Source organism: Hemiscyllium ocellatum, chromosome 8 (assembly GCF_020745735.1).
Source record: "Hemiscyllium ocellatum isolate sHemOce1 chromosome 8, sHemOce1.pat.X.cur, whole genome shotgun sequence".
NCBI classification, from domain to species: Eukaryota; Metazoa; Chordata; class Chondrichthyes; order Orectolobiformes; family Hemiscylliidae; genus Hemiscyllium; species Hemiscyllium ocellatum.
The window spans coordinates 73,593,259-73,609,781 of NC_083408.1; the positions used below are offsets into that span (position 1 = coordinate 73,593,259).

Consider the following 16,523-nt stretch of genomic DNA (forward strand, 5'->3'; position numbering starts at 1 on the left):
TGAGAATTTTCAATAACTGCAGCATTATGACTGATGTCATCTAAAAATTCAGATAAACACCATCATCCTCAGAATTAAAAGTAATTCTACACTTTAAAGACAACCAAATGACTCTTAGCCATGTATTCCTTTATCTTCCCTTGTATGTGTGCATTTGTATGTGTGAGTGCGTGGGCTCAGGTGACTACATCAAGTGCTTGATGTCATATTTTAATTACTTTACTCTGGTTTAATAAACAATAAATCTGCCTGTTTCAATTTGCTTGAGAAAATTCTGTCAATTAGCTCCTTATTACTCACAGAAAAACATAATGAACTGCAGTTTTATTTAGGGAGAGGTACAGCCGTGTGCAAAACAAAACTCAGAACTTTGTTGTGACCAAACAAAAAGGTTGAAAAGAAGGAAGCAGGTTGACCCCCTTCTCCTCAGGTCTAAATAAGGATGACAGTATGTTTCTGCCTTCTACCCTTTCGCAACAGTCATCTCATCTTCACCCTACTTTCTAGTAATGAGTTACTACTTGGAAATGGTATAACCATGGATCTTTTGCTTCCCCCCCGATCCACCTGCCCCACATTTTTGTTTCCTTGATCATTTCCTTTTGTATTAAATTTTCGGTATTAAAAACCTATAAACTGTCATCTGGCAGCTCCATTCCTCTTGTATACCTAGTGTGTACATGTGAACAAGTAATCGGCCTTTCTTGAAGATAATGCACATACCAGAAATGTGATGGAATGCTCTCCACTTGCCTGGATGGATATAGTTCCAACAAGACTTCAGAACCCAAAACCTAATGTGTCATTGATCAGGCCATATGGACAATTGTCTAAGTATGGACTGTCCACTAAAGGCAACACAAATACAACCTAGCCTATTATCATATCATCAGTATTCTCAATCATTCATAAAGTGATGAAAGCTACCTTCGACAATGCTATCAAACAACATTCAATGAACAAATGCATTTCAACAGATCCAGTCAACTTCTTACCTCATTATAGCCTTGGTTCAAATATGGCAAAAGGGCAGAACTCAAGAGGGGAAGTAAGAGTAACTGCCCTTGCCATCAAGGCAACAGTTGGCTGAAAATATAACAAGGAGTCCTAGCAAAACTGGAATTAATAACATTCAAGGGAAAACCCTCCACTGGTTGTATTCATGCCTAGCACAAAAAAAAATGGTGGTATTTGTTTAAAATCAATCACGTCAGCCTCAACACATCACTACGTATGTGCCTTATGGTACTTATTTTCTGAACAACCTATAATGACACACCTCTGGAACAGGTGGGATGCCAACCCAGGCTCCTGGCTCACTGCACTCAGTCCCTCATGGTAATGTTCTAGACCTAACCATCTCTAACTGTTTTATCAATAATCTTCTCAAAACCATAAGTTGAGAGCTGGGGAATACTTTCGAATGATTGTACAAATTTCAGCACTTTTTATGACTGCTCAGATACTGTAGCAGTCCATGTATGGAGAAAAACCTGGACACCATTTTGGCTTGGGCTGATAAGTAACATTTGCAACACATAAGTGTCAGGCATTGACCAATGACAAGAGAGAATGCAAACATCACCCCATGACATTCATGGCATTGTCATCAGTTAATAGCCTACTATCAATATCCTGGGTGGATCTGACCTGTAAACGAACTGATGGAGTGATTTAAATACATTGGCTACAAACGAGGATCAGAGATTTGGAATTTTGTGGTGAGTAATTCATCTCCTGACTGCTCAAATCCTGCTCACTGTCTACAAGACACAAATCAGGAAGGCGTTGGAATACTCTGCACTTGCCTGGATGATCACAGCTTCAACAATACTCAAGAGACTCGGCCCAATCCCATTGAACACTTTCAACAGCCACTACTTCCATCACTGATGCACAGTTGCAACAGTATGTACAACTGCAAGATGCATTGCTACAACTCACCAAAAATCCTCAAACTGCACCTTTCAAACCCGTGACCTGTATCATCTTGACGGAAAAGGGCTGCAAATACATGGGAACACCATCACATGTAAATTTTCCTCAAAGTCACACAGAATCTTGATTTAGATCTGCATCTCCACTCCTCCGTTGTCACTATTACCCTCACTAACAGCTTGTGCATGTACATACATGACAAGGAATAAGGCAGTTCAAAAAGGCAGTTCACAACCACCTTCTTAAATGCAATTAGGATGGCCAATAAAAGACTGGCCCAGCCAGAGACATGTACAACTCATGAATGAATAAAAGAAAATGCACTAACTAATAAAAGAAATCCAAAAACAAGCCAATGTATTTTCACAAACTGTGCTGGTAGATAAATTAAACTGCACTTATTTCAATGCAAGAGGACTAACAGGGAAGGCTGATGAACTCAGGGCATGGTTAGGAACATGGGACTGGGATATCATAGCAATTACAGAAACATGGCTCAGGGATGGGCAGGACTGGCAGCTTAATGTTCCAGGATAAAATGCTACAGGGAGGATAGAAAGGGAGGAAAGGGAGGAAGGGGACTGGCGTTTTTGATAAGGGATAGCATTACATCTGTACTGAGGGAGGATATTCCCAGAAATAATCCAGGGAAGTTATTTGGGTGGAACTGAGATCTAAGGAAGGGATGATCACCTTATTGGGATTGTATTATAGACCCCCTAATAGTCAGCGGAAATTGAGAAACAAATTAGTAAGGAGATCTCAGTTATCTCTAAGAATAATAGAATGGTTATGGTAGGGGATTTTAACTTTCCAGATATAGACTGGGACTGCCATAGTGTTATGGGTTTAGATGGTGAGGAATTTGTTAAGTACAAGAAAATTTTCTGATTCATTATGTGGATGTACCTACTAGAGAAGATGCAAAACTTGACCTACTCTTGGGAAATAAGGCAGGGCAGGTGACTGAGGTGTCAGTGGGGGAGCACTTTGGGGCCAGTGACCATTATTCTATTAGTTTTAAAATACTGATAGAAAAGGATAGACCAGATCTAAAAGTTGAAGTTTTAAATTGGAGGAAGGCTAATTTTGATGGTATTAGGCAAGAACTTTCAAAAGTTGATTGGGGGCAGATGTTTGCAGCTAAAGGGATGACTGGAAAATGGGAAGCCTTCAGAAATGAAATAAAAAGAGTCCAGAGACCGTATGTTCTTGTTAGGGTGAAAGGAAAGGCTTATAGGTGTAGTGAATGCTGGATGACTAAAGAAATTGAGGGTCTGGTTACAAAAAAAGGAAGCATATGTCAGGTATAGATGGGATAGATCGAGTGAATTCTTAGAAGAGTATAAAGGCAGCAGGAATACACTCAAGAGGGAAATCAGGAGGCAAAAATGGAATTTGAGATCGCTTTGGCAAATTGGGCTAAGGAGAATCCAAAGGGTATTTACAGAATAAAGCCCCTCAAAGATCAGCAAGGCAGCTTTTGTGTGGAGCCACAGGAGATGGGGGAGATATTAAACAAGTATTTTGCATCAGTATTTACTGTGGAGAGTGACATGGAAGATATAGAATGTAGGGAAATAGATAGTGACATCTTGAAAAATGTCAATATTACAGATGAGGAAGTTCTGGATGTCTTGAAATGCATAAAAGTGTATAAATCCCCAGGACCTGATCAGGTGTACCATAGAATATTGTTGGAAGCTTGGGAAGTGATTGCTGAGCCCCTTGCTGAGATATTTGTATCATTGATAGTCACAGGTGAGGTGTTGGAAGACTGGAGGTTGGTAAACATGGTGCCACTATTTAAGAAAGGTGGTAAGGACAAGCCAGGGAACTGTCGATCAGTGAGCCTGACCTCGGTGGTGGGCAAGTGTTTTGGAGGGAATTCTGAGGGGCAGGATGTACATGTATTTGGAAAGGCAAGGACTGATTAGGAACAGTCAATATGGCTTTGTGCATGGAAAATCATATCTCATGAACTTGATTGAGTTTCTTGAAGAAGTAACAAAGAGGATTAATGAGGGCAGAACAGTTGACACGATCTAGTCAGTAAGACGTTCGACAAGTTTCCCCATGGGAGACTGGTTAGCAAGGTTAGATCTCATAGAGGTCAGAACTAGCTCAATGGTAGAAGTGAGGGGGTGGTGGTGGAGGGATATCTTTCAGATTGGAGGCCTGTGACCAGTTGAGTGCCACAAGGATCGGTGCTGGGTCCACTACTTTTCGTCATTTATTTAGTGATTTGGATGTGTGCATAAGAGGTAAGGGAAGTGAGCTCGCAGATGACATCAAAATTGTAGTGTACACTATAGAAGGTTACTTAGATTACAACAGGATCTTGATCAAGTGCGAGGTGCTGCATTTTGGGAAAGCAAATTTTAGCAGGTAGACAGGATAGTGAATAGGTGTTTGGCATGCTTTCCTCTATTGGCCAGAGTATTGAGTACAGGAATTGGGAGGTCATGTTACTCCTGTACAGGACATTGATTAGGCCACTTTTGGAATATTACATGCAATTCTGGTCTCCTTCCCATTGGAAGGATGCTGTGAAACTTGAAAGTATTCAGAAAAGATTTACAAGGATGTTGCCAGGTTGGGAGGATTTGAACTGTAGGGAGAGGTTGAATAGGTTGGTGCTGTTATAAAATCATGAGGGGCATAGATAGGATAAATAGACAAAGTATTTTCCCTGGGGTGGGGAAGTGCAGAACTAGAGGGCATAGGTTTAGGGTGAAGGGGGGAAAGATATAAAAGGGACCTAAGGAGCAGTTTTTCCATGCAGAAGTTGGTACGTGTATGGAATGAGCTGCCAGACGAAGTGGTGGAGGCTAGTACAATTGCAACATCTCAAAGGCATCTGAATGGGAATATGAATAGGAAGGGTTTGGAGGGATACGGGCCGGGTGGTGGGAGTAGATTGGGTTAGGATATTTGGTCGTCATGGACGAGTTGGACCGAAGGGTCTGTTTCCGTGCTGTATATCTCTATGACTCTTTGACTCCATGACTGACTGAAGCTGAGATTTGTCCGTCTATAGAAAATAAAACCAGTTCTTTCCTCCTTCACGTCCAGATGATTAAAAATTGCATCGTTCTTTCAAGATGTTTCACATGGGTTCCTGTCCCTGTAGCAACCAAGTCACATGTACTTGTTTCTGGGTGGATTTCCTTCACCAGATAACTCCAACTTACCTTGAATTAAAGAAGACAGTTTAGAACATTTCTATCTCATAAATTCTAAGATTTGTAACAATTATATATCAAAGATAACATAATTCCTCTTTATGCAATTTAATATAAACTTTCAGCAACAAAGATACTGCAATTATAACAATTTATAATTCTTTTTTCTTCCTCAAACAGCCATCAAAATACATTCCTACAATTTTCCAGTAAGTTTAATTCTGTGTAATAGTTATCAATGATGTTTAGAACATAGAACATAGAACATAGAAAGATACAGCGCAGTACAGGCCCTTCGGCCCTCGATGTTGCGCCGACCGAATCCTACCTAACCTACACTAGCCCAATAACTTCCAATTGCCTATCCAATGCCCGCTTAAATGACCATAAAGAAGGAGAGTTCACCACTGCTACTGGCAGGGCATTCCATGAACTCACAACCCGCTGTGTAAAGAATCTACCCCTAACATCTGTCCTATACCTACCACCCCTTAATTTAAAGCTGTGTCCCCTAGTAACACCTGACTCCATTAGAGGTAAAAGGTTCTCAGTGTCGACCCTATCTAAACCCCTAATCATCTTATACACCTCTATCAAATCTCCCCTAAACCTTCTCTTCTCCAATGAGAACAGCCCCAAGTGCCTCAGCCTTTCCTCATAAGATTTTCCTACCATTCCAGGCAACATCCTGGTAAACCTCCTCTGCACTCGTTCCAATGCCTCCACATCCTTCCTATAGTATGGTGACCAAAACTGCACACAATACTCCAGATGAGGCCGCACCAGAGTCTTATACAGTTGCAACATGACCTCAGGACTCCGGAACTCAATTCCTCTACCAATAAAGCCCAGTACACCATATGCCTTCCTCACAGCACTATTTACTTGGGTGGCAACTTTCAGAGATCTGTGTACATGGACACCAAGATCCCTCTGCTCATCCACACTACCAAGTAGCCTTCCATTAGCCCAGTAATCCATCTTCTTGTTACTCCTACCAAAGTGAATGACTTCACACTTAGCTACATTGAATTCCATTTGCCACATTTCTGCCCAGCTCTGCAACTTATCTATATCCCGCTGTAACCTACCACTTCCTTCCTCACTATCCACAACTCCACCGACTTTTGTGTCATCCGCAAACTTGCTTACCCAGCTTTCAAGCCCTTCCTCTAGATCATTTATAAAGATAACAAAAAGCAATGGTCCCAAAACAGATCCTTGTGGTACACCGCTAGTAACTGCACTCCAAGATGAACATAGTCCATCAACTACTACCCTCTGTCTCCTTCCAGCCAGCCAATTCCTAATCCAAACCTCTAATGTATCCTCAATGCCATACCTCCGTAGTTTTAGCATTAGCCTACCATGGGGAACCTTATCGAACGCCTTACTAAAATCCATATACACAACATCTACTGCTTTACCCTCGTCCACTTCCTTAGTCACCTTCTCAAAGAACTCAATAAGGTTTGTGAGGCACGACCTGCCCTTCACAAAACCATGCTGGCTATCCTTGATCACGTTATTCCTATCCAGATGTTCATAAATCTTATCCCTTACCATTCTCTCTAAGACTTTGCCCACCACTGAAGTCAGACTCACTGGCCTATAGTTACTAGGGCTATCCCTACTCCCTTTCTTGAACAAGGGGACCACATTCGCTATCCTCCAGTCCTCTGGTACTATTCCCGTTGACAATGACGACATAAAAATCCAGGCCAATGGCTCTGCTATCTCCTCCCTAGCTTCCCATAGGATCCTAGGGTAAATGCCATCAGGCCCAGGAGACTTATCTATTTTCATCCTCTCCAATATTCCCAGAACCTCTTCCCTGCATATTTCCAGGCCATCCATTCTAATCATTTGTGACTCCATATTCACATCAGCAACAGTGTCCTGTTCCTGAGTGAATACTGATGAAAAGTATTGATTTAGTGTCTCTCCAATCTCCTCCGCCTCCACACACAACTTCCCACTACTATCCTTGACTGGACCGATACCTACCCTAGTCATCCTTTTATTCCTGACATACCTATAGAAAGCCTTTGGGTTTTCCCTAATCCTACCAGCTAAAGACTTTTCATGTCCCCTTCTCGCTTCTCTTAGCTCTCTCTTTAGATCCTTCCTGGCTACCTTATAACTCTCTATCGCCCCAACTGAACCTTCATGCCTCATCTTTACATATGCCGCCTTCTTCCCTTTCACAAGGGATTCCAATTCCTTACTAAATCACGGCTGCCTCACAAGGCCCTTTACACCATGCCTGACTGGTACATACTTATCGAGGACACGTAGTAGCTGCTCCTTGAACAATCCCCACATCTCATTAGTGTTCTTCTCTTGAAGCCTGTTTTTCCAATCCACACATCCTAAGTCATGCCTCACTGCATCATAATTTCTCTGCCCCCAGCTATAACTCTTGCCCTGCGGCGCACACTTATCCCTCTCCATCACTAAAGTAAAAGTCACCGAGTTGTGGTCACTGTCCCCGAAGTGCTCACCTACCTCCAAGTCTAACACCTGGCCTGGTTCATTACCTAGAACCAAATCCAGTATAGCCTCACCTCTTGTTGGCCTGTCTATATATTGTGTCAGGAAACCCTCCTGCACACATTGGACAAACACTCGTTGGAGTATAGTAGCAATTTTGTATATAGTTTTCAGTCTGTATTAGACTAATAGACATTTATTTCATTGCTGCTATGGTTCTCAGATTCCAAATACAGGTAGCGATATTCTCTCACGTAAAGCATTTAACAACTGTCACCTTTCAGATTTACTCTTAATAGTCTATTCCAGGCAAGTTACTTAACTAAAGCATCACATTACTACTATTATATGAGAATGGAAAGGTGCATTAGCACAGGAGGTGGATGTGTGAAGCATCAGGTACAGCTGGGGAACAGGATGTCAGATCCTGTAGGGGGGTTTCGGGAAAAGTTATGAGTCAGGTACAGAAGGAGTTCAGTCTGGGTCTGGGACTGTAAGAAATCTGGGCAAAATCTATTTGAGAGTGTGTAGGTCCATATGAGGCCAGTTGAAAAGTTAGGCAGGAATTAGACTATGTACTTCATCGTGTAATTTCTCCCAAGTAAATATTTGCTTACTTTTACCCGAATCCTCCAAAGTCAGTGATTTAAATGTAGACACTCAGGGAAGGTTCCAGGTGTACAGGAATTGTCCAGAGCAACATTAAGTTTCATGTTTGTCGTACAATAAGAAAAAGTAATGAATCCTGGACAATGCTTAGGAAGTTCCAAATGTTTTTAGCAACAGTAGCAGTGACTGTTTCTAACAAATAGTAGTTGATGCCTGAACAGTAGGAAGGTGTATGGTTTGCCACTATACCCACAACAGTTAGTGAGTGGTTTGTTTTAATAATTCAGTAGTTGAATAATAGTTCTTTGTTTAGTAGTGGATTTAACTCCAGCTCTGGGCAGATACTTCGTTTGGTAGAATAAATATTTGTTTGGCTCATTATTAGTTGCTTAGTCCAAATAGTTACATAATTTATTAACTTTGTGATTGGTCCAACTCTCACTCAAAATTGTTGCCAGCCAAGAACTACCCACTGACATTCATCTCAGTGTGAGGAAGGGGTTCTGCAGCAGTGAAGGACACCTTGAAAACCTGGCACCAGCATCGTATTTCACAGAAGTCTAGCTTGAACTAGATATATGGAATAGTTTCTCCTAGAGAAAGGGGTTGCTTTAGAACTGTTAGGAAATAGGTTAGCTCAGTACAAGGTCTTCAGTTTCAAAGTTCTAGACCAGTTTTATTTGGTAGAACCTGTAAGGGATTATTCAAAGCTGAGAAAGTCTAAACTCAGTTGTCTGACTAATCAGGGAAGAGGCTACCAAATTTTCAAGGAAGTGAAAAGAACAGTTATGTTAAATCTGTAGAATTGATAAAGAAGCCAACTCATTGTGGTTTTTGAATACTATGACATGATGGTTTTGGACTAGATGGGATAATATGTTACTGTATGTTTTGAAATCTTTCAAATTGTGTTATATACAAATAATTTTATTTATTCTTCTTTTTTCCATTTATTTTTCATAATAAACTTCAATTTTATTGATTAAACCAAATCTGCAGCATGCATGTTTGTGTTTCAGTGAAAGACCATCTCATTAAATAATAAAAAAAAATTTATAAAGCGATGTTTCAGTCTGGGATCTGACTAGTAATATAACATCAACGGGGATCATAACAGTGCACTTGCTCTCCTAGCACTCACTCATTTTGTGCCTCCTTGAATGCTCACATCCTCCCTGCCTTGTCTCATCTTTGTGCACTTTGCCCCCTCAGATAGAGTTTAAAGGCTCACAATTCTTCTGTTTTGTCTTTCAGTACATACACAAACGCAGACAGCTTGTTGAGGTTGTCAGTAGTCATCAGTTAATTGGTGCTTTGTGTTGTGTCAGTCTCACAATTGCACCCTGTATCAGTGTGTACACCGTCGAGCACACTGAATGTGCTTCATGCAAATGGTCACGTCTCAAAATCAAAGGGGAGTAGTTCCCAGTCAAAACAGACTCCTTTTATGCAGGAGTTCTTCGTACAGTAGGTCAAGGTCAGCCTCTGATATCAATCCAGAGGCTTGGGCATGATCAGTGAAACATTCAGGGTGGTCACTGTCACGGAGTTCATTCTTCTACAGTCTGGGGGTGAGCCACAGTCAGCCCTGCGGCCCCATTACAACCAATCTGGGGATCTTGGAATGACAATCAGGGAGCTGTCCAGCTATCAGTCAGTAGGCATGGTCACTCATTGTTCAGGACTGTCGGGTCACTCAATGAGGGGAGCTACAGTCAATCCATTGGCCTGTTCACTGAAAGTCAATGGGAATATTTATCAGGGACTTGAATCTGGGAACTTAATTAGAGGGCATTAGAGGCAGCATGCTGTGATGCAGAGGGGATTCCAATTATGAAGGGAGATGGCAACTCAATATATAATGGGAAAGATGATAGATTGCAGAAAAAAGGATAATGCAAGAGGCATGTCATCCACAGTCAGCAGCATCCTGTTTTCTATGGGTGATAGTAGACTACTAGGTCTGTCATGGGGATAGGAGGGTTGGTGTGTGGGGGTGTAAGGGAAGGTGTAAAATGGGGCGATGAAAATTTAGATGGTTGGGGTGGGAGGGTACTTGGGGAAGTTCAAAGACTACGGGGTTTGACAAAAAGGGCTACAAGAAGGGAATACGTGTGTTTGTGGGCTCATTGAGATTGCGAGTCTGAGCTGAGATTCACAAGAGCTGAATATGGCAGCCACAACATTCAGGGATAGGGTAATGTGAGGGAAGGCTCTTCAATTTCTTCAACAAGATGCTCTTTAAAGGACAATAAAATTCTAAAGAAATTCATATACTGATGCTGAAACATACCTGCGAGCAATATACACTTTGTGAACTGAAGGCATTAAATCCTGGCGCCAGCTCACTTGACTACAACGTGCAACATTGCGAAACAATCCTATAATGGCTGTGATGTACACGCAATCTGAAAGCATTCACTAATTATAGTGTCATAGAGTCACACGGCATAGAAACAGACCCTTTGGTTCAACCTGTCCATGCCAACTATCATCCCAAACTAAACTATTCCCATCTGGCTGTGCTTGGCCCATATCCCTCCAAATGTTTCTTATTCATGTATTTATCCAAATTTTTTTTTTAAACATTGTAACTATACCCGCATCCACCACTTCACCGGAGGTTCATTCCACATGTGAACCACTCTCTGTGTAAAAAAAGTGCCCTTCATGTTTTTTAAAATCTTTCTCCTATCACCTTAAAAATATGGCCCCTAGTCTTGAAATCCCCCACACCTGCTATTAACCTTATCTAGATCCCTCATGATTTTATAAACCTCTAAAAGGTCACTACTCAATCTCCTACATTCCAGTCAAAAATATCTCAGCCTATCCAGTTTCTTCTTATACTGTAACTCAAACCCTCCAGCTCTGGCAACATCCTGGTAAATCATTGCCAAACTGGAAATCATATTCCAAGTTCCATTGGCTGCACATGGAGCAGGATGGTGCTCACTTAACACCTTGGACAAGAGGATATTTTGTAACACTAAGGATGGTTAGTCTTTGTAATTTCAGTATCATTAGGCTGAACAGACATTTGCTTGTGGAGCTGATGAATAATAGTGAACATGTATTTATAATTGTGAGAATGTATTTGCAATAAAGTGTCATTCATTGCTACCAAATTATGTTCAGAAGCTCATATTCTTCCTTTGCTCCCATTCAGTCTCAGTGCAACCTGGGTTCCGCAATGATGGAGGCAGCCTGCCCATGTGGAGCCCATTTGCCTGGGAGCTTTGGTTGGGTGATGCTGCGTGTGTTTGTGCCCAGGAGGTCCCGACATGCTGAGTGTATCCTGCCTCCTCAGCTTGACCTCCCACAGGGTTAGAGGTGAAAAGCAGGGTGAGGTTTGAAAGCCCAGCCAATTTTGGTGTGTCCTGAAAGGAGACTTCTAGGGAGAATTATGTGATTCCTCCTCTAACTGGGTATCTATTAGCACTGCTCTGTGTCCATGTGAGGAAAGGATGAGTCAAAGTCCCATGACACTGCTGAGCCTAACACTCCATGACATCCACCATCCTGTTCATGGAAACAGCCAGACAGTCACATGCTGAAGGCAGCAAGATCCAGACAGCATTGCTGGAATCCTGCAGTCTTTCTTTCAGGTTACCCAGTGCTCCTGAAAAAACTGCCTGCTGCTCCTGTGACTGTTGATTAACTCCCTTACTGCTGATACCATGGGGTTCACTCCTGCCTGAGGTAGGCAAGTGCAGGGTCTCCACCAGTTCTTTCTCATTTATCAGCTGCAGAGACCGAGGAATGACATGCTCACCAGCAGGTACTCCCAGATATAATCTAGCTGAAGTATTCACTGATGGGTTAGTATCTGAACTGTTGGATTGTACAGGAGGCTGCCTTGCTGGTATATCCTCTGAGGCATCATGCTATTTTTCTTGGAGGTGGAGGGAATGTCCTTTTGACTACGGAGACCATGTTAATGCTGCTTAAATCTTCAGGAGGCAAAAGAGAGAATATGTTGTGAATAAGGAGTAGAATTCCTAGTATGTTATGAAGTAATTCACAGTGGGGTAGTGTGAGAGTAACACAGGAATTGAGATTGCTTCATGTAGTGGACAATGAAGAAGGTTACCAGAGAACACAATGTGATCTTGATGAGATGGCCCAATGGGCTGAGGAGTGGCAGATGGAGTTCAATTTGATAAATGTGAAGTGCTGTATTTTGGATTGGCAAATCAGGGCAGGACTTATACATCTAATGGTCATACCCTTGGGAGTGGTGTTGAACAAAGAGACTTTGGAGTGCAAGCTCATAATCCCCTGAAAGTGGAGTCACAGGTGGATAGGATAGTGAAGAAGGTGTTTGGTATGCTTGCCTTTATTGGTCAGTGCATTGAGTATAGAATTTGGGTGGTCATGTTGCAGCTGTACAGAATATTGATGAGGCCACTTTTGGAATACTGCGTGCAATTCTGGTCTCTCTCCTATTAGAAGGATGCTGTGAAACTTGAAAGGGTTCAGAAATGGTTTACAAGAATGTTGGAGCATTTGAGCTATTGGAGAGGCTGAATAGGTTGGGGCTGTCTTCCCTGGAGCATCGGAGGCTGATGGGTGACCGTGTGGAGATTTATAAAATCAAGAGGGGCATGATAGGGTAAATACACAAGGTCCTTTTTCCAGAGTGGGGGAATCCAAAACTCGAGGGCATAACTTTAAGGTGAGAGGAGCAAGATTTAAAAGGGTGCTAAGGGGCAACTTTTTCATGCAGAAAGTGGTGTGTATATGGAATGAGCTGCCAGAATAAGTGATGGTGGCTGGTCAATTACAATGTTTAGAAGGTATCTGCATGGGTATATGAAAAGGAAGGGTTTAGAGGGCTATGGGCCAAGTGCCGGCAAATGGGACTAAATTTATTTAGGATATCTAGTCAGCATGGACAAGTTGAATGGAAGGGTCTGTTTCCATGCTGTACATTTGTACGACTCTGTGACTCAGTTGCTGACACAAGGGTCAAGGTCATCTTTTCATTGCAGGTGGAGAACCAAAAGTTGGACATCCCATTCACTATTTATGCTGGCTGTGTTGGCACAGTTATGGATTGTTTTCTCCATGAGAGAAAGCAAAGTGAAGTGAAAGTGAGTGGCATGTTTGTTGGTGCTGGTGGGGAAAAGTGGTGAGGTGAGAATGGAGGGTTGGGACAGTGACAGTCTGTGAGGGAAGATGTGATATGCAGTAGTGATAATAGCATGAGTCTTGATAGGAGATGGCTGTAGTGGCAGAGATAAATTGAGTGTGAGAGAACAGAGAAGCATTACTAGCGCTTATGCTGATGGAGTGGAAATGGCATAGACTGTCTTCCTGCATTCTTGGGTGTTTCCCCTGACTCTGGAAACCACACTCACCCAAGTGGCAACTTTGGAACAGGCTGGCAGGGTCTGGTGTCCAGACTACCTCTGCCAGACTGGGACAGGAGGACGGGTCCTCCTCAGCACCACCATTTCTACCAAAGCCTCCTGGTCCATGTCTAAAAAGTGAGGCAATAATTCTCCATTATCTACATAATCAGGAGCAAATATCATTGATCATGCAGAGCGGCTCTGGACTGCAAGCTCTCGGTTGGGTGCACAATGGCCTTTTAAATAATGAGCTAGTGCCAAGAATCCTGGGATGAGTACTTCAGCTTACGATGAATTGGCTAGCATTGGACAAGCAGCTGTCATGGGCATGACACCCAATTAATGAGATGAGTTTGGGATGATAGCTTGAGAAAACTTGATCAACCTCTCTGGGAGAAACCCTCCATGAAATTTGACACAGTCAATTTCTGATAAGGTACGGCCCTTTTTTTAAAAAAAATCTTAAAATGGAAATAGTGATTTCGTTCACTGTCCACCTGTATAGTTTGCTCCAGTGATGATTTTGTTTTGTGCTGCTCCCAGGAGTTGCTTTGAGATATGGCCATTTCCAGTTGTGGACCCACAGTAGCATTTTAATTTGGTCGTTGAGCACAAAGAGTTGCTTATCTCGTCAGTTTCTGTGAATTGTTTACTGACAGTTATCTTGATCCTCGCTGTGAGCCTAAGTCGTTACTTTGTTCACTGTTTGTTAATTGCAGGAGTCATTCAGTTGACTGTGGAACCTACTGATGACTGTATTTACTGCTAGTTAAGAATGTCAAGCTCGCCTGGGCGTTGTGAAGCCCCCGTACTGACGTGTTGGGGAGCCCAGGCCAGCCTAACGTCACCCATTCTCACAAAAGGAAGAAGCTGTCCCCCCCCGCTTACTGCAGCTGCACTGCCCTGTGAACCTTGCTGACGATCCGGAGCTGAATGTAGGAGCGGTACAGGGAGGTAGGGCGCCGGAGCCGACTAGCTACAGGTAGGAAAGCAAGCCTCATGGTAAACTATCCACTGAGGACAGTCCCAGCGCCTACAGGCCTGCCTCGGCCTGTCTCCGTTTGCCTGTCCGGAGATGGGAGATCAGTCAGCCCCTTACCCCGGGCTTCCCTCTCGGCCGGACGCCCCAGGAGCCGCTTGTCCTGTGGCTGTGCCCGCTGAACAGGATGGCCGGTGCCGGTGCTGCGCCGGGCGCGTTACGTTCCTTGCCATTCATTAAAATTAGTTCAGAAGTTCATAGGAGCTCGGAAATCACTGACTGTTTGTGAACGCCCACCTTGTCCTATCCCAGACAAGCTTGCTAACTGATAGAATTACTCATACTAATCCTTGCTTTCTGTGTCTAACGCAGGTTGTTGTGACGAACAGGGAGTTTCAATCAGGAATCTTCGAGTTAACTTTCTCTGAAAGTGAAGTTTTGCTGCTGTTTAATTTTTTTTTAATCACTATGACTGAAGGTACCATCGTGAAAGAGGGGTGGCTTCACAAAAGAGGTAAGGTTTGTCATTGATTCCAGGGGAAGTACTACAACACATTTCTTTTCACACATTCTGTTTGAACAGCTATTTTACAATTGTCAAAGTTTAATATGCAGAATTGGTAAATGACTTTACCACTGTCAAACCTTGCAAGAGAGTATCTCGTTCACATATGACGATTTGGTGCAAATTGCTATAGTGTACTATTTGATCTTGTGTGGATTAAAGGTTTTATTTTGTAATGGCAGAAGCACTATAAGGCCATTTTCTTGAATTTTTTTTATATGTTTAGTGAAAATGGTAACAAATAAAGGCACTTATAAATGTGGCATTGTGAATTTAAAAACCTCTCCTTACAGTGTTTACAACATTTTGATACAATAATGGTATTGTCACTATTAATATCAACAAATAATTTTATTGTATAAAACAGTATCTTTTAATAATTTTCATTGCTAATGTTATTCAAGTCCCTGATTATGTTATAGATCTGAGTGCAGTCTGAATAGGCAGTCCTAATATGAGTACAAATACTGGAATTGAGCATTAGTGCAAGAATGGATGTGGTTTACTCCCCACTTCCTGACATGAATGAATGCCTTTTAAATGATGAAGACATTATTGTTGCCACTCCAGCAATTCCACTACAGTTTTGTAGTGGAAAATTTGACTCCATTCAGTCCGAAAACTAACATATACACTCTTAATCGCACATTGAAAGTACAGTTCAATGTCTACTGTGTCAAGAGTGCTTGTCATAAAATACTATTGATAAGCAATTGATTCGTTTTATTATGTGACTTAGAGGATGGTATTGCATTGGGAAGAATATTTAGCTGAAATGCTGTCATTGTAGTTAGCTTAATGAGAAATGTTCTTATAAGAAATGCTAGGCAAAAGTGAGGACTGCAGATGCTGGAAATCAGTGTCAGGATTAGAGTGGTGCTGGAAAGGAACAGCAGGTCAGGCAGCATCCGAGGAGGAGGAAAATCGACATTTTGGGCAAAAGCCCTTCATCAGGACCCTTTTGCCCGAAGCGTTGATTTTCCTCCTCCTCGGATGCTGCCTGACCCGCTGTGCTTTTCCAGCACCATTTTAATCCTGACTCTGGTTTCCTGCATCTGCAGTCCTCACTGTTGCCTAGTTGATTTTAACCTTACTGCGAATCCCTTGCAAGGATGCTTACCTTGAAGAAGTTCTCCTCCTCTCTCCATAAGAATCTCAGTGAGTTTGTTTCTCTCATTGCAACCCCCAGGTCATCTCTGCTTATAAGAAATACTGCACACTGTATGAAAGGATGTAAGCATATTTATATATTACAAGATAGGATCAATGGCTGATACATCTTGGAAGTCCACAGTCATTCTTCATTTAAGTAATACTCTATCTTTTCATTTTTCCTGCAAAAGTGAACAATTTCTTTATCTGTTTGCAATCTCCTTATATCTTCTTCACAACATACT

At 42.2% G+C, this 16,523-nt stretch overlaps 1 protein-coding gene across 2 annotated transcripts in view; it reads left to right on the forward strand.

Annotated features, from left to right (window-relative positions):
• The window catches only part of LOC132818315 (RAC-alpha serine/threonine-protein kinase), a 152,141-nt gene that overhangs the window by 8,517 nt on the left and 127,101 nt on the right, over nucleotides 1–16,523 (forward strand). For both annotated transcript variants that reach the window (XM_060829202.1, XM_060829203.1), the window contains exons 2-3: nucleotides 14,302–14,564; nucleotides 14,934–15,075. In XM_060829202.1, coding sequence (XP_060685185.1) covers nucleotides 15,030–15,075 — 46 coding nt within the window. In that variant the 5' untranslated portion in view covers nucleotides 14,302–14,564; nucleotides 14,934–15,029. The remainder of the gene's footprint in view (nucleotides 1–14,301; nucleotides 14,565–14,933; nucleotides 15,076–16,523) is intronic.